This window comes from Sphaerodactylus townsendi, linkage group LG09 (genome assembly GCF_021028975.2).
Source record: "Sphaerodactylus townsendi isolate TG3544 linkage group LG09, MPM_Stown_v2.3, whole genome shotgun sequence".
NCBI lineage: Eukaryota > Metazoa > Chordata > Lepidosauria > Squamata > Sphaerodactylidae > Sphaerodactylus > Sphaerodactylus townsendi.
The window spans coordinates 80468111-80492757 of record NC_059433.1 but is presented as its reverse complement, the minus strand read 5'-3'; the positions used below and the strand labels follow the sequence as shown (position 1 = coordinate 80492757).

The following is a 24647-nucleotide window of genomic DNA, read 5'->3' as shown; positions in this document are numbered from 1 at the left end:
TCTGAAAACATTAACTGGAGGATTTCCATTGAATCAATGGGAAATGTTAATATAGCAGAAACTGTCTAATTACAATCAGTTTCTGTGACTTTTCTGATGTAAATTATGGGTAAATAATAATATTTCTTAAATTAATTTAGTCTACAACCAATTATTATACTAATTGCAACATTAAGAATATGTTTCTGCTAATAAGACGATGCTTTGATTTAAAAAGATTAGGGTAGCGTGATTCGATCTCAGAAGCTACGAAGGACAGTCCTGGATGGGAGACCTCCAAAAACTACCAAGTGATACATGGAGGCAGGCAATAGAAAATCATCTCTGAATGTCTTTTGCCTTGAAAACTCCACCAGGTAATTCCGTAAGTCAGATGTGACTTGACAGCAAAACAACAACAAAACAACAACAACACTACTATATTCTTGATAGTCTTAGTAACAGAATTAAAAGCTATTTTCAACCAGAGTTTAATCTTGACTAACATACCAAGGATTAGACTAAATATGTCTTCAGGAAAACCTGGTTTTGCATTTCCAAAATAAATACAAAGATCACTTTGTTAAAATAATATGTATGCAACATTTAAACTGTTTTGTGTATAAATTTTTGCCATCTGTATAATTAGCAAACAAGGGGAAAACAGATCCAGATCCAAATAGCAAAATGATATCATTAAGGGTTTTTTTGGGGAGAGGGGGGAATGGAATCATGTTGGTAAAACAAGTACATATACAGTAAGGAGAGAGAAGGGGGAAAAGATGGGGATAAAAATGTACCCATTATCGTAGACAAAATAAAATCAATTCAAATGAATATATTTGCCAGACTTATTGATTTCCATTTTCACTGCCGAGTCCCATGGAATTTGGTTATGTGAAAGAGTTTGCCATCTTCCCATGCAATTAATTTCCGTAAGCTACACATATCCAAGGAAACTACTATGAAATGACCACAAAGAATCATCCCATGGTAGAAAACTGCCCATGTCTTTCACCTTTTAGGATAGGCACCTTGAAAAGAATTCACAGAGCATGACTCATTAATTCCAAAGTTGTAGGAATACTTTTTATACTTCATATACATTACACTTTATATATGATCTAGGGCCAAAAATGTTTAATGAAACAAAGACATTCACCTTACCTCCACACTTAGGGATGGGTCCACTCCACATAACCTTCCCGTCCATCAATACACAAGTGATGGTTTCAGTTCCTTGGGTTTTAATAAAACCTTCTTCACAAATGACAGAGATTGAACTACCCAATTGAAAGTTGTCACCAAAGCGCCGTGCATTGATTGGTATGCCAGGATCAGGACACTCATTATGTCCAAAGGCTTTGAAACAGAAACAAGAAAAAGGAGAAGAGAATGTGATAAATGATTGCCAGGTGAATTTTAGAACTGCATTCAGCTGGGACTTGATATGCTTTACTAGAAGTTCCTCCTTCACAGTTCCCAGATTAACAAAGGTCTTTAAGCATTTGCTGGAAATCTAAAAATGGTGAAAGCCTGGAGTCCATAGAATGCATGTTGTTTACAAGGATATTATGAGTGGTGTACAAGGATATATTTATTATCCATCGGCAATTCCTCAGTTTTCAAGACCTGGAAAAGGCTATTATCAATAGGACTTTTTGAATAGTTGATTCATAGAATAGTTGATTCACAGAATAGCCAGGTGTTGGATGCTACTTGACAGCACAACATACACAATTCATGCTGACTTTATATGAAAGGGAATTATGGAAATCCACCTTCTGGATTCTTGGTCTGAACAGTTTATGCAGGCCCACCTCTGCTTTTACTAAGTAGCAGCTATGAACATATTTGAAACATGTTGGGTGCTGTGTGGTTTCCGGGCTGTATGGCCGTGTTCTAGCAACATTCTCTCCTGACGTTTCGCCTGCATCTGTGGCTGGCATCTTCAGAGGATCTGATGTTGGGAAAGCGAGTGGAGTATATATCTGTTGGAGTGTCCGGGGTGGGTGGGGAAACCTTGTCTGTGAGTAACAAAGGCGGCAACCAGGTCAATAGTTGAGGGCATCTGAATAGAGGTATGAGTAACAATGAAGACTATAGCCTGGGAGTAACCCTGTAGATAGCAAGGTCACTGGTGGGAGCATCTGAATAGAAGTATCCTGGCCTTTGTTTCTTTTGTCTATGGTCATCCTGTGTTTGTGTATAAAGAAACAAAAGACATAGAAACAAAGGCCAGGATACTTCTATTCAGATGCTCCCACCAGTGACCTTGCTATCTACAGGGTTACTCCCAGGCTATAGTCTTCATTGTTACTCATACTTCTATTCAGATGCCCTCAACTATTGACCTGCACTTTGTTACCACAGAACAAGGACCCACCCTGGACACTCCAACAGATATATACTCCACTCGCTTTCCCAACATCAGATCCTCTGAAGATGCCAGCCACAGATGCAGGCGAAACGTCAGGAGAGAATTGCTTAGAACACCCATACAGCTCCGAAACTCTACAGCACCCAAGTGATTCCGGCCGTGAAAGCCTTCGACAATACATATTTGAAACACTTTTCCACCTCCCATTCTCAGACACAGCTTGTTTACATTGAGGACTTCTGGGTAAATATGTAACTTAATTCCGTAGTCACTTAATCTCATTTTTTTCCATTTTGCTCTTCCCCTTCCCAGAAAAGGATAAAGCATTCAAAGCATATACAAATGCAAATATTAATGGACCACAAAACAGAACAACAAAGACTGGGCAAATGGAAATTAATTTGTAACAATCCACTGTGAAGGAAAAAAAATCTTCTCTTAATTTAAATAAACATTAAAGCATCAGATGAAACCTGACAAAATAAGAGAAGTGTAAGGGAGAATCATTTAATCGCAAACTAGCAGCTTTATGGAACAATCTGTGATGGCATATGTCACAGCTAATTTAGCTTTAATGTTCCTCAATTGAACTTGGACAACTTATTAGTGACTGCACTTGCCACCAGCATCACTTCGGAAAAGTAGTAAACCTAAATTGCTATTAATTGCTCAAGCTTAGCAATAAAAAAAAACCCCTCAACCAATAACAATGCAGTCTTAAAAGCAGTCCATCTTACTCTGTTTTCTATATCTACATGATACTGAAATATTGAGGCAGGGGTGAATCACTCTCCTTGATAGAATGATTTTTCCCTGAAGGAAAATAAAACAAACAAGAAACAAATCTAGTAGGATTTCCAGGGATGGGGCTGCCTCCCAGCACTCAGCAGCCTGTTCCACCCTCCTCCTTGTCACAACTGCCCCGCAGGGACTCTGGAGCACCCCACAAGTGACAGCCATACCACTAGACTTACCAAAAGAAGCAGGGATTTCCAGGAATCCAGCAGCAAGAAGGAACATTAGAGAAATGGCAGGAGAGCCTGAGCAGCAAGAGCAAGCCTCAGCAGTTCCCAGGAACAGGGTCGAAGCAGCACAGACCTAGCCAAGCTGCAATCAGCAGCCCTCAGCAGCCTTAGAGAGTGGGACAGGGCTGGCACAACCCTAACCAGACTGCAGTCCAGGAGGAAGACCAAGAAGGCTGAAGAGCCAAGTGGCAGGTCAAGACAGACAGCTTGCCAGCCACTAGGAGGTTGAAACAGGGAGCTCCCGAGAGGGAAGGAACCTCATGAGATGAATAAAAGGGAAGCAAGGCAAGAGGGCGGGGGTTGGTGTGCTGCAGGGCCTCAAGCTTGCAGGAATGCTGTTAACTGTCTGATGCAAATAAAGGTCTTATGAACTGAACCTGGAGTTGTTTGTTCTAAAAGGGTGGCTGAGCTCCTGTGAGGCCAACATGGCCAACCCTGCAGGGTGGCCAGCAGCAGAGTGTTCACAAGCATCCTAAACAGCAACATGATTTCCAGGGTGTAAGCTTTCAAGTGTCAAAGTTCTCTTCATCATATCTGATTTGACTCCTGGAGATTTTATTGGTTTTTAAGGTGCTACTGGACTTGAAACTTACTCTTCTACTAGAAACCAACACAAGCTATTCATCTGAAACAAAACAATCCACCAAACAAAAACACTGAACATGTAAACATTTTCCAGTAAACCTCAACACAAGGAAACACCACAGGAAAGCAAATTAACAATAGTGAGGTTCAGCCCATGATGTGGACTATAAAAAAACAAAACCAGCTTTCTGCACAGTTAGAAGATCCTGTGGGGAACCTGACTACCAGGTAAGATCTCAGTGGGATACAATCTGATGTGAGGACATCCATTCCATGGCTATAAATCCAAGAGCAGATTTTGTACTACTGGGCAGTACTAGTGGGGGAGACAAAGATAAGTGAAGGCAAAACAAACATAAACATTGGTTACAGGCAGAGACAGATACCAAGAGCTAGTGCTTCTACGAATGGATGTCTCTGAAACACCCCTTTGCTAAGTAAGAATGAACACATCTTGGAATGTATGTAAGATAGTAATCCGTTTGGGCAGAATTTGATTGCTTTTTTAACTGTACATTATTAACTATGTATTGTTTTTACCCTTCTTCTAGATTCTTATGATGTGTTTGATTCAAGATCACTAGCACCTTAGAGACCATCGAGAGTTTCCGGGTATAAGCTTCCTTACTGTTCTTGCTGCTTTGTTTAGCAATCATGAGTCCGAGGAGGTGAGGTGGGATGTAAATATTCTTGGCTACATAACTGGGCAGAACATCATAATAGTTAAGGGTAACTATAAGCAGAAATCAGGATAGCTACTGATCATATACTTTAATTTGTTCTTCCACTGAATAATGAAATTGTTTTGTTCAGGCACTGGATAATTAATTATACTCTGAAATCTATGATCCACCCACAATCTAATGTAAACTGCTAGATCTTTAGGCTGCTCTGAAAATGTGAGAGGAGAGGCTTAAAACAATATCAGCCAAATCCAGATGAGGGGTGTGAAACGGCATTTGAAAGTGGCAGGGGGCCCTACCAGTGCATGTGTTCCTTCTGCCAGCATAAAGGGCACCCACATCAACAGAGAGAGCAAATGTGCCAACATCCAGAGTCACCAAACCCATACATGGGTGTCAGTGATGTAACGCCAACAGGATGCGGGGCGTGATGCCCCGGGTGGTACTGCGATGGGGGTGTGGCCAGGCCGTGGAGGGAGTGTTCCAGGGTGGGGAGAGCAGAGCTGTGGCAGGGGCGCAGGGCAGGGGCGTGCCCCAAACACAGTTTCCCCTTGGTCCGCCCCTGGTGGGTGCCACTGGGGAGCTATGTTGGTGTCCGAGTGGATGCCACCATAACCGTGGTGGGAGGCAGATCAAGGCATTCCCACGGATGGAGCTGACCTTAGCTTCCAATAGTGTTCCAGCCCAAAAATGCTGCCTTTCAAGCCCTCCAGCCTACACCACATGAAAGTGTGGTATAAACCTGTTTCCTCAATGGGGAAATTCAGGTGGCAGGAGGTTTTTTTAAAAAAATTCCCTCCTTTCTGCAGTACCCAAAACCTCTTTGGACGCATTGCAGCCTTTGTCGCAGTATCCCCAGCCAATGCAGCACTTTCCCCATCTGGACTGTGCTGCCCACATTTAGTATTGGATCCAGAGTCCTCCAAAACCTGAGCTAATCCAAAACTGAACAATGTCAGTCCCTTTGCAGTCATCTATGTGTATATTTATAGTGTTGTCAAGTCACAGCCAACTTACAGCAAACCTGTGGGTTTCTCAAAGGAAGCAGCTAACAGAGACGGGTTGCCATTGCCTGTCTCTGCACAACAACCCTGTAATTCCTTGGTGGTCTCCTGTCTAATTATTAACCAGGGCTGTCCCTACTTAGCTTCTTAGATCTGATGCGCTCAGGCTAGCCCGGGCCATCTAGCTCAGGGAACAGTTATCTATACCTTATAAATACAGCTTATAAATCAAGACCTCTCCCACACTGCTAGGTTTAGGGAAAGGGTCCTAGACCTAGTAGTCTAGACCTAGATCTAACAGTGTGGGAGCGGACTTTATTTATAAGCTGAAGCCACATAAATAAAGATAGATATAGGAAATTCATCCTGGGACCACAGTTTTAAATGGTCATGGAAACGGGTTTTAAGATCTGAATCACAAAATACAGATTGCCGCAACATATAACAACCCTGCCAATTTCTTATTTTTTAAACAAATGTCTTCCAAAAAGTAATAAGCACACAGTAAACCCTGTTAGGGGGATAATTAATGTGGCTTCCATATGGACACTGTATAATAGTAATATTCTGTAAAAATTGTGTGGTTAGAGCATAGCTCTGTACTAAAGGGAAGTCAGGAAATAAAGTACACTGCAATGGAACACACAGCTCCAGCTATTTTGCCTCTGACTGGTAACATTGGTTTTAAAAAAAGTGCTTCCAAAACCTGTTAGAAATACATTAATACAGTACTGTAAAGAATGGCCTGCCTCTGAATTCTGAACTGTGAATTTAAAAGCTACTCACTGTTATATGTGATATTAAATCCACGTCCTGACATTGAGTGGTCAGCCTGAAATTCCAGACGTAAAATATGACTGTTACTAGTCAGATGGGATGGCACTTCAGCTCCGGTGAAAGTGCCAAGAATTGGAGAATCTACAGAGTCACCATCCTTAATTGCAAGGAAGTCAAACTGGGACTCCAAGTCGAAGTCATTAAACGAGAGATGGATTCGACTTCCTGGGTCTGAAATGATTGTCCAGATGCAATTCAAATTATTTCCATATCCCTCTGGGTAGTCTGGAGAAAGAACAGTCCCCATTGGTGCCGTGAAATTAGAAAGGCAAGGAACTGTCAAGGAAAAAAAATGAAAAAAGAAATCAGAAATTATTTTAAACTGGGCTTTGAAGACATACTTTCCAATAACAATCCCCTTGTTAAATTTTGATCAAATGTGCTCGTTATCTCAACTCAAAGAACAAATGAAGCCGATCCAGAAAAGCAAAAGGATGAGCACCCATCTTGACAACTGCAGTTAAGACAAAAGAAATTGTGCTGCAAAGAAGAATTATTATTTTTTTTATTTTCAAGACAGGAAAGATATGGAAAGAAAAAAGCTCTGCTCTGACCAAGGAAATCTTCCTCAATTCCATACTCCCAAGAGTTGACCAATGCCGCAAAGGAATCCACGGATACATGGAGGGTGTACCCCTCCTGCCTTTTTTTTTCATGAAATTGATTAAGCAGGAGCACCAAGACTATGCTGCCATGGACAGCTTGTGCTGAGTACACAGACTGATAGATGTGATATCACTCCCCTTCCATAATGTTAATGTTGCCCCACTGTTAGGCCAACGAAGGTAAAAATAAGTCTAGGTCTGTGGACACATAACTGAAGTTGAATGAAGGCAAACAGCTATGTGCTAGCTGCAAAACCAATACAGAATATTTCAGATTTTAAATAGGGTATATTTCCAACAACATCCTCTCCTTTTCCACAAGAAAAATATATCTGGTAATGGCAAACCCTTGGGAAAAATAAAGTTGTTATGGTACACTGAAATCACAGTAGGCCTCAGAATTTATCCATGTCCAACAACCCTTACTCATTTGGTACTACTTATTTCCCTCTTTAGGGAACAGTTAAGATGAACTATTTCACAATGGAGATTAAGAGTCAGAAGGTCAATGTTGTCTTGATAATTGGTAGTTCCCAAATAAGCAGTAGAATTACATGAGCCCCAAAGCCTGCTCCCACAGAATTCAGTGTTAGCCATCCAATATTTCCTATTTAATAATGCTGTTTCACTAACATTCATGCAATTCATAACCATTTAATTGAGGCATTGAGCTCTACTGCTCTCACTGTGTGTTCCTTATAATATTTTGTAGAAACATTGAAAGATATGTTTGTCACTGTATAATAGACAATATATTATATAATTGCTAAATTTCACACTGCGTGATAATAATGTTAGACAATCAAAAATATATTTCTCTGATTATGTACGTACTAAAAGTATTCATATATAATGCATAGCTGGGAGAAAGAAGAAATCTATAAATAATTTAAATGGCCTTGATTGCAAATTCAGCCACCACTAACTCCATGAAATATAATTGACTTCCAATAGCATCTATAAAACAGTATAAATGTGAGATAAAATATAAATATAAAAGATACTGCTTTATACAAAATCACACCATGACAGTATTAAAGGAGCCAGTAGCTCCACTAGTAATAATAATGGGATGGATCCATGAGATGATTTTCATCTATGCCAGGTGACTTGGGGACTTTTCTACCAGCTGGAGAGATTCTTGAATCAGTGGAAGGTTTTCCGTGCCAAAGGAAAGGATCACAGTTTGCAGAATACAGTTGTAGATTCTAACCCAATAATTTTTGCACAAATACAGGAAACTTTTACTTTATTTGGAACTAACGTTCAAATTCAGACTATTATTTGATGGGGGGAAAATCCCCAGGATATGATAGTTGCCCTTTTGTGGTTAACATGTTACTTGAAAAATATTACAGTAAATTGTATAGTACTCACAAATGCAAATTGGAATGTTTGCTGACCACTGGTTGTTCTCCTGGCAAACAATGGATTTTTCTCCAATCAGTTCAAACCCAAATTGACACTCAAACCTTAACACATCATGATTGGAAAATCCATCCCCTTCTCTAATGCCGTATAATGGAGTTCCAGGATCCCCACAGCTTTCTTTTTCGATCTCTGGAAATAACAGATACAAAAGGTATTGTCAGATAAATAAATTGAACAGTCAATAGCCATTCTTCCAAATCTAAAAGCAGCAGGAGAGGTGGGAGGCTGTGAAAACATCACCTTTTCACATGCCAAGTTACTGCCATTTCTAGACTATGAGCATTTTCAGACTTCTGGAAATTAAGATTTCTACAATCATATTTTTGCAATGTATGTTGAAAATGATAACCATACTGTTAGTATACCACCATGGTACAGCGGGGTGGGTGGGTGGGGGTGAGGTGGGTGCTTCTCAGATCCCCCTGCTCACTTGCCAGCTTAGAAAGGTGATATTGACATTGCAGAGATCTGCAATGAACCCAAACACTCCCTTCTGTAACTAATTTATTTTGACCACCTCATCGTACTTCATTGTTTCTCAACAACATTCCCTCAGACACATCCCAGAGACTGTCCAGACATAGAAACTCCCAGAGATGGATCTTACTATGAAGATTGTACTCCCTCCCAGAAGCCTTTGTCCAGCACCACTGATATCTTTCCATCTTTGTTGTTGTACCCACACGTGCAGCATCCCCCTTCATCAGAACCAGACACTGGCCATTTGGCTCTAAACTGTGGATCTTTTTCACTTCACTATCAGGTTGTATCACCTACATACCCCACACCCTATTTCTATTCCAAAATCTATTTTTTCAACCTATCTATATCCTAGGAACATGTGTGCACGTTTGCTGAATTGAATCAGATGTTTGTGAATTCCTTCTCCCTACAATGAAGACTGTCAGATTTGTATCACATTCCTCTCTGTAGATTTTCTTCTAAGAGCTGATCTCCGTATATACTGATACCAAAGATTCCTTACCCAAACCTCTTGCAAATCAACAATCTGCTCTGAGCTAATTTCCCCACATTACTGAGAGACTGTGTTTCCACCTAGTCAGAGGACAAATGTTATTAATTCCTTAAAGTACATTGTTTTGGATCAGCCTAAAACAATTGTTTTCAAAATAGAGCCTCTTCGTCAGGTTTGGTCAGGACAATATCAGATTATTGTCTGCAGTCCAGTTAACTCATACTGATTTTCACACAAGCAAAGTCCTAACTCTGGATGGCCCTGGCTAGCCTGATGTCTGCAGATTTTGGGAACTAAGCTGAGATAGCCCTGCCCTGGTCAGTACTTGGATGGAAGACCTCCAAGAAAATCTATTGTCACTATGCCGAGGCAGACAGTGGCAAACTACCTTTGTTCATCTCTTTTCCTTAAAACCCTATGGGGTCACCATAAATCAGCTGTAACTTGATGGCAGTTTCTACCACCAGACAAGCAAAATTCAGTCAACTCATGGTGACTTCAGCATATGATGCCAAGCTTCTCAAAACATATCAAGTATTTTGAAAAGCCACTAGAGATTGATTTCAAGCTGCAACCAGAAGGAAAAATTTAAGCTTTCCCATGACCCTTTGCTCCAACTTTTCTCCTCTCAAAGCTGATCATTTTTTTAAAAAAAGTGGACCTCCCTTTAGAAAATCCCTTTAGTTACCATGTAGTTTCCCTTACAAGCTTCTTCTTCTTTTAAAATATTTATTCACTATAATAAAAGGGACACATAATAAAACAGTATACATAAAAGGTACAATGTACAACAATAAAAATAGGTACAACTACCTGTACAACCATAAAAACCCTGTGAAATTAAGACCTCTGTTTATTACCCATTGCTACAAGTTCCATTCTCTTTGTCTCAGCCCTAATGAGTATGTGAAATAAGTTTCCATTTTTGAGGCAACTGATTTCTACAACTTGGGAAAAAACTTCAGGTCATACCAAGAGAACAACAACCCTAGCAAACCACTCTGGCTGTGGTTATTATCATATATAACACTACTATGAAATGATTTTTTTATGCAAAACAACTGTACCGTGTAACAGTGGCCCTTTCCATACAAACCTTTTAAAACATTTTGAGACATGAAATAGCACATTTCCTCCACGGAGTTCTTACCCTAAACATTATATTTTCAACCTCAAAATATTTTAAAAAGAATCCCTTTTAATGAGAGGATATGGGGGACTGGAGCCCCAGGTGCCATTCTCAATAGACACATGGCACTACATTGCATGTCCCCCCCCCCCCCGACTGCACTTCTTTCTTGAACTCCCTGCTGATTTCAGGGAAGGGATACAGTTGAATGTGAACAGTAGGGCTGACCCTACCCCCAAGCTCCACATGGAACTGGAAATGGAGCCAGCTTGGCTCCCCCTCAGGGATAGTCCATTCAATGCTGCCTTCAGGTGGCCCAGACCCAGCTTTCAACTGCAGGCTTCAGCACTTGGTCATTAAGCATCAAAATAAAATTATATCTTCAGCATTATCATTAATTAGCAGTCTCCCCTTTTCTCGACAGTATCTTAATTTAACAATCCTTAACCTTTAAAACCACTAGTCATCAATTTTTTTCTATTTTATCTAGATATTTTATCAAGGGTTTCCAATTGTCCATGAACTTAATTAAGGTAAGTATATATCTCCAGCTTCTAAGTCAATCATCTCTTGATCAAAACAACAGCTTGAAGTTTCACCTCTTCCCTTCATTCATCAGGATTTGTCTAAACAAAACTGCATCATGCCTGAGGAATACCTCTTCACATTATAGCATACATAAAAGTTGTCAACTCTTCCTCCCTGTGATCTTTTCCATTCTTTTTATTGAAAAAAGGTTATTTCCCTAATATATTGTCTATGTACTCTTTGAAAACTGTCATTCTCTTTCACATCCTTCATCATTACAGTGTATCTCTGTGTTAAAAGTTGAAAGGAAACCAAAAGCAGATCAGCATTTTGTGGCTGAAGTCATTAGAGAAGCATAGTATTATAGCAACAGGACCACAGCGGAAAATTTTTCTGACCCCATTTCTCCACAGACAACCATTAGGAAAACTCGTTTGGAACCACCAGTGAAGCCACCCACATAAGCCATTTATGCATGCACTGCTTACCTCGTGGCTGACAAGCAATCAGTTCTCTAATTTTGCTCCACAGTGGGGATTCACTGCCCTTTTTTTGTTTGTTTACACAGGTTACCCTCCTACAAAATGTCTCTAGCCAAGCCAAGCTGCCATTTTGTCCACAAATGTCTTTGTTGTTTCCATGCAACCTCCATTTGGGAAAGTTCCCTGCTGCCTTTCCCCTCTTTTGGCTTTCTTTGGTCTAACATTACTTTCTTAGATCAGTCTTGTCAATTTCACTAGGTTAATCTCTCCAGCAATAGACCTTCAGCATTCAATAGAAGAGAAAAGGAGGAGAAAGAGGAGGAGGAGGAGGAGGAGGAGGAGGAGGAGCTCTTCTGATTGTTGTAAAATGGTGACCTGAAGAGAGGAATGAACTGTTGTAATCTGGGAGGGGAAAAGGTAGGCAGGAGTTTGAAAACCTAAAAAAGGTAAATGCATGGTGATCTCATTTGCTTTCCCTGCAAAGGGAGAGAGAAAAATCAATCTTACAGAGCTTTTGGAAATTGTGGGGATTTTTTGATCTGTTAGTGGGGCAAGTGCAGAGGACAGAAAGCATGTGTAACTGAATTGAACATTTGCGCAAAGAGAAGGAGATCGCTTATATGTAAATGGCCATAATTCCTGTTTCAAGGCAGTTAATGGAAGGCCAAAGGTATAACAAGCTAATCTGAGGTAACAGCCACACTTACAGATTCCTCCAAAGATGCTAAGAATTTTTTAATAGGCTGTTGAGGATTTTCAGGGTGTGGCCATGGCCTGGTGGTTTTAGCTCCTACTGTTTTATCCAAATCTGTAGTTGGCATCTTCAGGTCTATATCACAGTACTAAAGATGCCAGCTACAGATGCGGGCAAAATTTTACCTGCTAAAATCACTAGACCATGGCCACATAACCCAGAAAACCTACAATAGCCAGTTGATTCTGGCCCTGATAGCCATTGACAATTTTGTTAATACATTTAGTTTTGCTTGAAAAGTTTTGGGAACAATATGTTACTGCATAACTTGTAGATAATTAACATTCCAATTCTAGATTTACTTAGAAGTAAAATAATTATGAAACATTTCCACATGAGCTATGAAGAATATTCCTTCCCTAGATACGAACAGAATTCTCGGGAGAAACAACACACAGGGTTTTGATCAATTTTTGGTCACAACAAAATCAATTCACAAATGGCTACAATTCACCAAACAACTATTCGAAAGTTGGTATATTATATTAGTGCTATTTTGTATGTGTGTGTAAAGTGCCATGAAGTCACAGATGACCTATGGTCACCCTATATGGTTTTCAAGGCAAGAGATGAGCAGAAGTGGTTTGACATTACCTTTCTCTGCAAAACAACCCTGAACTTCTTTGAAGGTCTTTGAAGGGGCCAACCCTGCATAGCTTCCAAGATCTGAGGAGATCAGGCTAGCCTGAGCCATCTAGGGCATTATTGCTATAGTTGTGCTATAACTATAACAAAGTCAAATCAGTAGCTATTTCTATTGGCATCATTTCTCTTCCATTTATTGGTGTGGTGCCCATAGAGATGCTGAGCAAGAGTTAATCACTTTGTGAAATGAAATACTTCTGTCCTCTGCATGCTTGACCTCGTCTTACAAGTCAGACGTAGTGTGTAGGTGACTCACTTAACCCGTAGGGAGATAGGATGGTCTCTTGCTGTACAAATGTGTTTTGACAGAACGACTCTGTCTTCAATCCCTACAGAAGCAACTTGTCTATCCAGTTTCTTCTCTTCAAGTAAAATGGATCAGACTGTGGAAGTCAGAACGTATTGAATATAAAAGCAACGGAAAGGTTGCTGCAAACTTGAATGCTTATATCACCAGAAACATTCACAAATATGTCCAAAGCACATTTCATTTAAATTGGCATGTATTGAAAAGACATGGAAAGAAAAGAGAGGGAAAAAAAGAAATGAAAAAGTGGGCCTGATTGTTATGACTGATTACCCTAGATGTTCACCTCCATTTTCATTAATCAAAATTTCTAACATGGCCCAGAAGGGCATCATAATTTAGAAATGGATGTGGATTCAGGTACATGCCTACATTTAGCATATTCTGTACATGGACAGATCTTTCTTATTGGAATGGGACACACACAAGTTGGTTGGTTGGTTTCTCTGGATAAAGAAGATGGAATGCTGCTGGGTTATTAATAAAGGGTTCTGAAAACTACTATAATTTTTTTAAAAAAAATACAAAATCATCTGAATTTTCAATGAGCTTGCACTGAAGGAACTGGATAAGAACACTTGGAGTAAGACCCACTAAACATACTTGCAAAGAATTCTGAGTACCTGTTCAGGAGTGCTTTTTCAATCTCTAATGTGAGAAGGTCAGAAAAAAAATTCAAATGCAACCTCATATGATACATATTTCTGTGAAATGGGAAGCCAAAGTTCAACAAGGTTTCCTTGTGTAAGCTGAACAGTTTCAGACCCTTATTTCATTTCATGCACCTCCTGTGAGCATCTACTGGGGCCCTTTTTGGTTATTCAAAAGATCTGTTCCCCACATTTCTCTGCTTTATTTATTCCGGGCAGATTAGGATTAGATAATTTTAAGAACACTGTGTGTCCCTTCTAATATATTATTAGAGTTTTTCCAAGCTTCTCCCCCCCACCCCCCGGATTAAGGCACATTTAGTTCCATTTGAATACACACTGGAATATATTATAACCCTTACATAAACCAGCAAGGTGTGTCCTGGGACATGATAGATCTTTGTTTCAGCCACCTCTCTCAGCACTCAGAAAAGCTCTCTCATGCAAGCCGTAACAAAAATCCAGTCTATGATATTGCATGCTATTCTCCTTGCAATTCATTACATTCACTTAAGTTTGTAAGCATGCTCAAAACTTTGCCACAAGCAAGCTAACCAGGTGAATAGACCTTGGTCATGGATTCAGTTGGGTAGCTGTGTTGGTCTGTAGTAGAAGAGCTAGATTTGAGTTCAATAGCACTTTAGAGACCATCCAGATTTCCAGGGTGTATCCTTTCAAGAGTCAAAGCTCTGGGAAAGGGATTTTTGGCTCTCAAAAGCTTCTATCATGGAATTAGATTGTTGATCTGTAAGGTGCGACTGAACTCAGCTCTGTATCTTGTTCAAACTCCGTCAATTACATGCAAGGTACATTCCTACTTGGATCACCCAAATGATCCCTGGTGATATTTATCTCAAGCACAGTAATATGCAGTAGCCATGTTGTTAACAGTTGCAACTGCTTTTCCTCAAATGTCCAGTTCAGGGCCTTCTTATTTATTGGACAAGAAATGGGACTTTGAGGGACTTTGCTGCAATGACAATGTTCTCTGCATCTCACTTAAGATCTTTACTATTTGTCTGCTGGACAAGGATATATTTAAAATGGGCTCATGGTTATACAGTTACCTTCATTTTCTACATAACCAAATTTAAAGTGCTGGAAAACTACTTAGTGGCCCTATCCAAAAGTGGGGAGCCAAATTCATCAGAGCTGGCAGCGTGGGGCTACACCAGTAAATTTGCCCTCCCTGGGGCACTTGCCCCAGTAGACTGTTCGATCCATCAGTGGGCAGCTACTGTGGCCCAGCAAAACCGCCGGAAATGGTGATGCATGCCAGGACAGTTCTCCTGTGCCCCTGCTGCCTATGATGGCATTTCAGGGGCGGCTCGGGGTGTTACGGGGGCATGGCCAGGGCAGAGCTAACATTAGCTGGCTTCCACCCCCACTTTGCCACCGGAAGTGCCGGCACCCACCTCCTGGACTTATGCCACCTTTTGTCCATGGGAGCTCTATAGAGGGCTTTCTGGTGGTGGAGGGGGGAGGTCTGTTTGCCTTTTTGGCTCCCTACATCACTGGAAGGCCCTCTTTGGAACAGCAGGACAGTGCAGTTGCAGCACTACGTCCAGGAGCCCAGCTGTTTGGATGAGGCTTGCCTTCTCTTTTATTTTAGCATAACCATTTGATAGCTATGTTATGTTTATTGACTGAGTTCTATGTGGAGAACTGCCAAAGTAATTCCCCAAAAAGGGGGAATTAAAGACAGTTCAGACAATCACTATGATAAGGGGACACCCCACTATTAGGAACAACACAAGATGGCACAGGCCTGTGTGGTGCCAAGAACACTTCCTTCACTCCTCCACTGGTGTTCCAGAGCCAGTAGACTTCATGTAAGTCTTCAAATGTTGCATAGATTCATAGATTCATTCTTGCTGTTTCTGCTCTTGCTGCTGGCTTCTCTTCCCTGATGTGGATTTATCTGACCATGTAATAGCTTTGCTTGGATTTTAATTGATACTGTTTATGTTAACTGTTGCCACCGGCCTTGGAGACTGTGTATACTTGAAAGGTGGGCTATGCACTACATTTTCACAAAGATAATAGCATGTTATTACTTCATAGATCTTTTCCCAGTGTGTTTCAGTTGTCTTTATTAGAAGAAGTAGCTGCACAGAGAACTGCCTCTCCCTCTAATAAAACACACATCACCTTGTGCTAAAGAGGCACTATATAAATATATTAAATAACTTATGATGTATGTCATATTAGAAAGAGATGCAGTTTTGTGTCCAGCTAACTGCTCAATACATTCCTTTGATGAAGATAGCTGAAACCTATTTCAAATGATGTATTAAATAATAACTGCAACCTTTTCAGCCTGGCCTCCTGCCTCTTTCCCTTTGATGGAGCATCCTCCAGAGATTCCACAGCTAAGCAAAATTGTTTACCAACCTAACATGGAGTCAGCAGCTTGATCTCAAAGTGGCCGAGGGCACTTGAACATCAAGCTTCCAAAGATAAAGCATTGCTTCTGAAAACAGGCGACCAGACTAGCTTGACAGAAAGCCCAAAGAACACATGGAATCAAATCACTAAAACAACAACAATTTAGCATTCATTGGCGGAAGAAAGGAAACAAAGCAGACTTGGAAGCGACAGGATGAAAATTATTTCGATAGATACCAGCAACTTGTTAAGATGAGGGCAGCTTTTTGTTACCAGTAATTCTTACTGCCTTCCAATGGAAAGGGATACATATATGAAATTAACATTGGTATTGGGAGAAATGGGAGAAAACTAGGCTGCATATCAACAATCCTCAACCAAGTCCTAATTATCTAATTAATTTAATATGTCAGGTGTGTAATGCATAATGAATAGAAACACCAAGAAAAGTCTAATACTATTCCATATTCAGATTTTCATTCCATGAAGCAGAAATTAAGAAAAACCATAAATTTTATCATCTTTTTTTTAAAAAAAGTGAACTGTGCACTCAATTTCTGCAGCTGGTAAATGACTGCTCAAATCTTGCCATGGCCAAGGGAGAGACATGGGGAGCAGGATTAAGGGTCAGTGGCACGGTTGTGGTGAGGTTGAACTGATGACCCAATGTGGGTAGGAGGCCCTCATCTTGGAAACAGTCGGGTAATTCGGCCAGTTGCAATCCTGATCCTAAAAAGATGCCCCATTGGGATGGAGAGGGTGGTTGGAACTCCTTCCCTGGTTCCCAGGGCAACGTTAATTCTTGAAGAAGAATTTCAGGGTGGTCATGTAAAGGAGCTGGTGGAATATGTGAGAGGTTTGACAGCACAGTAAGGATGGGGAAAAGGCAGCCAGAGCAGGTAGTAAGGCACAACAACACACAACACTCAGGTAGTAAGGCAACTCTCCTGATTGAGAGACTGGTGGAATATTCCCAGTAAAACATGAGTTACAAGGTAAGTCAGAATGTGTGTGTTTCTGGAGAACCATGAAGCCTTCCCAGTTTCTTGGACAACTACACCCTTCCCCCTCCATGGATGGAGTCCAAGAAAAAAGAGAGTCAATTCCAGGTTTCATTACTGAAGTTAAAATGCCATGTAGTGTGACAAGTTTATTGTCACTATGACTCAGCTATCCTTAATAATGTAACACATGGATACGGATTAAATAATAAGGCACAAAAAGTACGTGGTAAATATAAGACCTTCTGAGAAGTCACACATTTGCTGCTCTCGCAGAAAATACTAGAGTTTGATTAGCAACCCAGAACAGTGTTATTTTATTCAACATTAATTAGATGAAAGCAGAAAAAAGCACATCTGAAATAATGTTTAATGGAAGTAGGACAGAGGAAACAATATCACGAGGTCATCTGTACTTTTATAATACTAGTGTTACATAAGGCACAAATCTCGCTGAAGGTTGTTATTCCAGGGCTAATATATATGGAAGCCTCTAGCTGATTGTAGCAGCTGTTGGCTTTGACAGTGACATCCAGGTAAGAAACCCCATTCTATCTCTCCTGCCACTGCTCCTGTCACTCATCTTGTCAGCCTCATTAACAACACTTGGCTTCTTCAGGCAGCACAAGGAAATGACACTGATGGAATTCTCCCTTTATGCACATGCCCATGAGTACAAACAGAGGCTTCAGGAGGTAAGGGGAACTCAGTTAGTTTAATCAAAGGACATTTCTCTGGAGATCAGAGGCAGATGTGTTTGACATGTCTTTGAAACAGTCTTATATATGTTTTAAAAATCACACAGATCAGATGTTCCAGTTGTATACATTCTTAGTTCACAAGCAATAAAAGGTATACACCTGAGACAGTTAGAACAGTCTCCAGCAGAACCAATGCCCCCAAATTTCTATATTTAAAATTCTAACAAAGCTAGCTTTCACTGGTCTAGAATTCCCTGTGAAGATGTGAATCGAAGCTCATATCAGCAACAGATGGTCTTTGTATGATTCACATACAGTCCTGCCTTGCTGACATTAAACACAGCTTCATGTAGGACATCCCAAATTACCATACAGATAAGAAAGAAATGAGGGAATCCTCTTGGGATGTTGTCAGTAGCCAATGGCCAACGAGGCAAAGATACAGCAAAACTAAAAACATTGATTTCACAGGAATACTGACTGGAACACAGGCTACCATACTTTTTGTATGGCTGCCAGGTCTCTCACCCTAGCTACGGGCTATGGTGGTGTGGGGAAATGAAATGAAAATTTCCATGCTCCAGCAGTGTAAAGTTACTTCTGGAGAGAACACAGAAGTGACATGATTGTGGTGACATGACACTTTATGATTCTAGTGAATTCTAGAGTGTTTGAATCAGAACAATGGTTGCACCCAAAAGTGATGCCATGCATGCATTACATGATGTCATGCAATAGCAAAAGTGATATCATGCAATAGTATCACATATTCCTATTCATCCAATCTCCCGCCAGGTGCAACCCTAACATTTTAGCAAAAGAAAATGAGACCTGCTGTTACTAATATTTTAGCAAACCTAACATTTTAGCAAAAGAAAATGAGACTTGCTGTTACTGACTACTCCCAGCTCTGTCTTTCCTCGAAAATTTCAATTTTTCCCCTGTTGAACTATGTGAGACCATGGTCCATACATACCCGCAAAGTCCTGAAAGGACGCCCAACACTGAGAACACTGGCTACCAATCTTGATCCTCCTTGATCTCAGATTGCAAATGCCTTAGCAGACCAGGTGCTCAGGAGCAACAGCAGCAGAAGGCCATTGCTTTCACATCCTGCATGTGAGCTCCCAAAGGCACCTGGTGGGCCACTGCGAGTAGCAGAATGCTGGACTAGATGGACTGTGGTCTGATCCAGCAGGCTAGTTCTTATGTTCTTAACTCTGAAACATTGCTTTGACCCCTCCTGTGCCAGATAAAGACTTATAAGCAGACTTCTTAGAAGTTGAACAGGAAGGGAGGGAAGAACTGCTCCAGTGAAAGATCTGGGGGTACCCAACATGGTCAAACTGGACCCAGACTACATACCTTGGACTCTGAGGTCTTAGCTAAGAAGCCTATTCCTGAATCCTTAGCTCAGGAGAAAGTTGGCAGTTCACTAGACTCTGAGGTAGCTTTCCTTTAGGGCTACATCCATAGCCACCAACCCTTCAAGTTCTCCTCCCAGTCAGAAGGAATGGCAGACACAGCATACTCAGTATGAGTTCATACTGAAGGCATCTGAGCAGGGGATGGGAACTGATTTATCTATCAAATTCCACTGAATCAGGAGACACTGTTGTGAGAAAAACCAAACATTGAACAGCATCCTCAATATTGTATTTACTCAAAAGGAAGATGACCACGAGTGTAAAACAACCACCACCACCCCTAAAAAAAGAGAAGGCTAAAAAGAGGAGCGGGAGGGAAGACAGTACAGTATAGTTCAACCTCATCAGATCTTGGATGTGGGACTTGGATGGAAGACCAGCAAGGAAGGCAATGACAACTTTATACTTGCCTTGAAAGTCCCTTGTTGGGGTTGCCATAAGTCAATTGTGACTTGATGGTATTTACATATGTAAAGAAGTGTGGAAAGGAGAACCCTGAATTTCAGATGGACCCCCAGTCCACCTTCATTCATTTTGATAACAGCAGAACAACCATCCAACTAGTCAGGAACACCACTGTGTGCTTCCACACCTTCTGAGGCATGCTAGCAGTCTTGCCAGCCAGAAGGCTAGTGCAGGTGGTTTGTACCTCTTGGGTGGTGGTACGAGAAGGCTTACACCAACAGAGGAGAGCACCTTCCAATTATACACCCAAATAAGCATTTCCCAAATTTGCCTGTATATTTATAGCGGCTTCACGGTAGATATCAGTAAGTAGCATTACCTTTTTGGGGGGTGGAGGGTGGGATCCTCTTTCTTGAAGTTCTAGGTGTGTATAAAGTATTAATAGCACTGCCTTAAAAATTCCTTGAATGGATATATCACCTATAGGTTTGGATCCTAAGATGGTTCTCAATGACTACACTTCCATCTGCCATCTGTATCTTTTGAAAGCAATCAATTACTAGCTTAATTCCCTTGACACCTTGTACCGTGCTGCACATATGCTAAAATGCTCACACAATTCTGTTTGCACAGAATTGTAGAAAAGCTGTCTTGTGGCTTTTTGACTAATCTCATTTCATTTTATAAATATTTTGAAGCAGGGGGTGGGGAGTTTACAACAACAATTATGCCCAAGGGTTTCAGTATTATGAACACATTCCTTCAGTAGGCAACCGTGCCCCATACTGGCACACCAAATGTTATTCATTATTGATTACTCTCGTCTTTTGTCTTCAGTTTGGGAGCCTGGGGAGGTCTGTTAAAACATCAGGTGGCATTTAAGAGGGAGTTCCAAAAGCACTTGAGAGGAAAGCCAGCACCCTGAGCATTCATCTGCCATAGCAGATTCCGTATGGGCCAAAAACAGAAGTGTGAAAACAGTGTGAAAACGGTGCAAACCCTTTTACCCCATTTTAAACCATTTTACACCATTTTCACACCACTGTTTTTAGCCCATGCAGAATCCACCTTACAGAAATAAGGATGATCAAGATGATTTTGGGATCCCTCCTGTTATATAAGCTGCTTCCCCATTCTCAGTTGCTACAGTTTATGTTGCCCTAATACTGTCATTATTATGGCTTAACAAAAATTGAGGCTAGCTTTATTGTCCAGTTACATATACTCTGTTTCACATAAAGAAGTTACTTCAGTCAGTTGAGGTGAAGCGGTCAAGAAAATGGTATGCTTCCATATTAAAATATAGGCCCGAATGAATATGTCTTCAGGACCCCCCAAGAAACAAAAACAAAAATTCCTTCCACAATCCCACATTGGTAACACCACTTTCCAAAATTTAGGCTATGAGAACAGTTGTCTGAATGCAAAAGCGTTATGAAAACATTTGAAGTGCACATCCCTATTATTAATCTTGGCTTACTCTTTATTATTTATATTTTCTAAATACCAGTTCAGTTACCTACATAAGTCACTGCAGAAAAATGCATGCAGATTTATCCCTTTATAGTTGCTCATTCAAAGGAGAAGAAGAAAAAAAAACTTAAGCAGATGGCAACAAAATGCTTCCCTGGGATTTGTGTCACTGGAGCAAGAACAGAAAATTTGGCTTGCAAGAACAAATATGAATTCCAAGTCTGAGCTTCACTTTGTTCTTCACGATATGTCCTTAGCGTGCAAATCAGAACCATATGAAATGACAGAAAGAACCTCACATTGCTTTTTTTAATATAATAACATTGCATCTGTTATTCTGCAGTGCAACTTTCAATTCAGCCTTGCCACCTGGGGGGGTGACTTTCATGTCTTCTATTCCTTGCTTTTAAATTATAATTAACCATAAAATGATACCTAGTCATATCACAGAACTGTGGGCACAGAGGTCAGGAACCAGTAAGCTTCCAGAGTGAAGCAACTTCCTCAACAGCTTCTTGTTCACCAAACCTCTCTCTCCCTCTTCTTTCTTCCACATGTGAATGTTGCAGGGTGGAGTGGGGTGATGGAGGAACAAGAAACAGTGCAACTGTTTGCTGGCAAAGCGGGTTTGACAAGATGAGGGGAGTCTCTTCCTCTTCCTGTTCACTTTCCAACCTTTTCCATTGTTCTTTGCTTGTGTACATGCCCCATTTACTCTTCCTCCCTCCGCATGATGAATGTCTAGCTTGGTCTATGATAGATTATTCAGAATAAAAAAGATGGGCAAAAATTAAGTGTGGATCTCATGGGTGTAATTGTTTCCCCCAGAAACAATACTGGGTGGGGAAAAAAGGATAGAATATTGATTGGTACCTTTCACTATTGGACTCTCAGAACCCCATCTACACATGCAAAGGGGACAGTGACTTGGGTGCTGTGTGGTTTCCGGGCTGTATGGCCGTGTTCTAGCAGCATTCTCTCCTGACGTTTCGCCTGCATCTGTGGCTGGCATCTTCAGAGGAAGATGCCAGCCACAGATGCAGGCGAAATGTCAGTAGAGAATGCTGCTAGAACACGGCCATACAGCCCGGAAACCACACAGCACCCAAGTGATTCCAGCCGTGAAAGCCTTCGACGGGACAGTGACTGTTTTTGAGTCTTCAAATTGTCCCATGGAGCCACTAGTCTGGCAGCGGTTCCACGGGGAAGGTGGGAGATGTGAAAAGAGCAAGCGGAAGCTACAGCCACTTCTCCATCTGTGCTGTGGTCGCAAACAAAAAAAGCTGGTGTGTGCCTGGGAGGTGCAAAACTCCCACCACATCTGTAATACAAATTCCTCATGTTGTTCCCTAACAATCATGAAGTAATAGGTTGAACTGTCCTGACACTTCCCAACATCTTGGTGAGTCTCCCAAGTTGGAAACTGCTGGTACTTAGTCCCTTCAGTGTCCGCTTTTCACATTATGGGATGTTCTTCAACCATACTGTTGGCCAGAATTTCTGACCTAACTTGAGCAGCATGGGATGTTTCAACAGATCCCATGACGCAGATTTTGACTGGCCTAAGGAGCAGTGGAATGAATTGTCAACTTCAGGCTAACAACCTTCAGGACCAGCGCACAATCCTCCTAGTACTCATCCCTCCCCGCAAAGAAACCAAAATACCAGAACAGCAAAAAGGGCCTGTGATTCAAGGTTTTATTGTGTATATAAGGTGCTATCAATTCTCTTCTGACTCATGGCAACACTATGTTTTGTCATTAACTACCTTGCTCAAGTCTCCAAACTGAGATTTTGAGCCCAATCCAAAGCAGGGGATCCATTTCAGGGAGTGGTGTGGCCCATGGTGGCAAATTTACCCCGGCAGAGGGGTGATCACACCAGCTGCAAACCCCCCCTCCCCAAGTGCTGGAATGCCACACTGAATGCCCTACCAGTGTCCCAGCCCCACCGCTGGTGCAGCAGAAGTGGGCTGGGAGCCAGGGCAAAAGCCAACATCAGTCAACTTTAGATGGGATTGGGGAGGGTGAATGTAAATAACTTTTATTACAGTTTTCCAGCCTTGCCCTCCATGTCTAAAAAATATTGATGAAAACTGCTTCAAAACACATAGAGACTGTTTTAAAATAAAACAGTGCCAGGGTGTTTTGCTATGCTTTCTTAATAGTACACCATACACCTCGCCCTCTTTCGAAAATCCAGCCATCAATTCAGCAGCCATGCCATAATAACTAATGTTGGAAAGGCACTTATTTAAAAATCTTCAGTGCAAGGTTCTTAGTATAACCTTTCTTAAAGCACTGCTAGCAAAATACATGGCGCAACCTTTGTTCTTAAGAACCTTGGCATTTAGCTTTGCAATACAGCCCAAACTAATCATTACAGAACCCAATTAATGACATTTAAAGCAGACCTTTTTAAAATAATTCAAAACGATTGGGGTGTTGTGTGGTTTCCGGGCCAGTTTAAAAAGATGGGAAGTCATATATTCTTCACCAGTTGACCTCACAGCTTGACATCTGCTAGATCCTTGTGCCACGGCAAAGGAAAGATGAGGCACTCTAACACTCCATATTCATATGACCAGATTTTTGCTGTCTTTTTGAGTTACTCTGCATATTCTATATACTCCATTTTTTATCTCTCTCTTCCTCCAATAAGTTCAGGGTAGCCTACACCAGATTTTCCCCATTTCATCGTCTCAACAACCCTGTACAGTATGCTAGGGAGTGAAAGCAGAAATATGGGAATACTAAATAACACAATACATACTTGCAATGATATTTTAGTAACAGGTATAGACAACTTCTATTTGTTAATTACCTTCTTTTTATTACATTATTTCATCTTATTTCTGATCTTCTAGATATGCCTCAGAAAATTATTGTACCCTCCTCAGTATTCCCTAAATTTTAACACTTAATATTCCAAGCATTTCAGAGAACACATTTAAATTCTTCAATGACTGTGATCAGCAATCACTGCTGATAATCCGCAGGTGCACACTTGCTTATTCATATTTGTTTGTGCCACTTACATATCTGAAACGGTCTTACGCTTCATGCAAAAGCTCAAAGAGTTTTACATACCGTTGTGTTACAAGTTATCTTTTCTAAGTGAAGTTATGCTACATTGCTTTTTAACTACATTAAAATAGCTGCAAGATATCGAAACGAACAAGTTATTTCAACTCCCCTTTCTAGAACATTAATTAAATAATTAAAAAATGTGAATCATTAAATGCGCTTGGAA

General features: G+C 40.8%; 1 protein-coding gene across 1 annotated transcript in view; it reads right to left on the bottom strand.

The window, feature by feature from the left end:
• Window positions 1-24647, bottom strand: part of CSMD3 (CUB and Sushi multiple domains 3) — a 751931-nt gene that overhangs the window by 279617 nt on the left and 447667 nt on the right. The window contains exons 13-15 of the mRNA XM_048507427.1: window positions 8476-8658; window positions 6443-6769; window positions 1147-1341 (exon numbers count right to left, since the gene is read on the bottom strand). Coding sequence (XP_048363384.1) covers window positions 1147-1341; window positions 6443-6769; window positions 8476-8658 — 705 coding nt within the window. The remainder of the gene's footprint in view (window positions 1-1146; window positions 1342-6442; window positions 6770-8475; window positions 8659-24647) is intronic.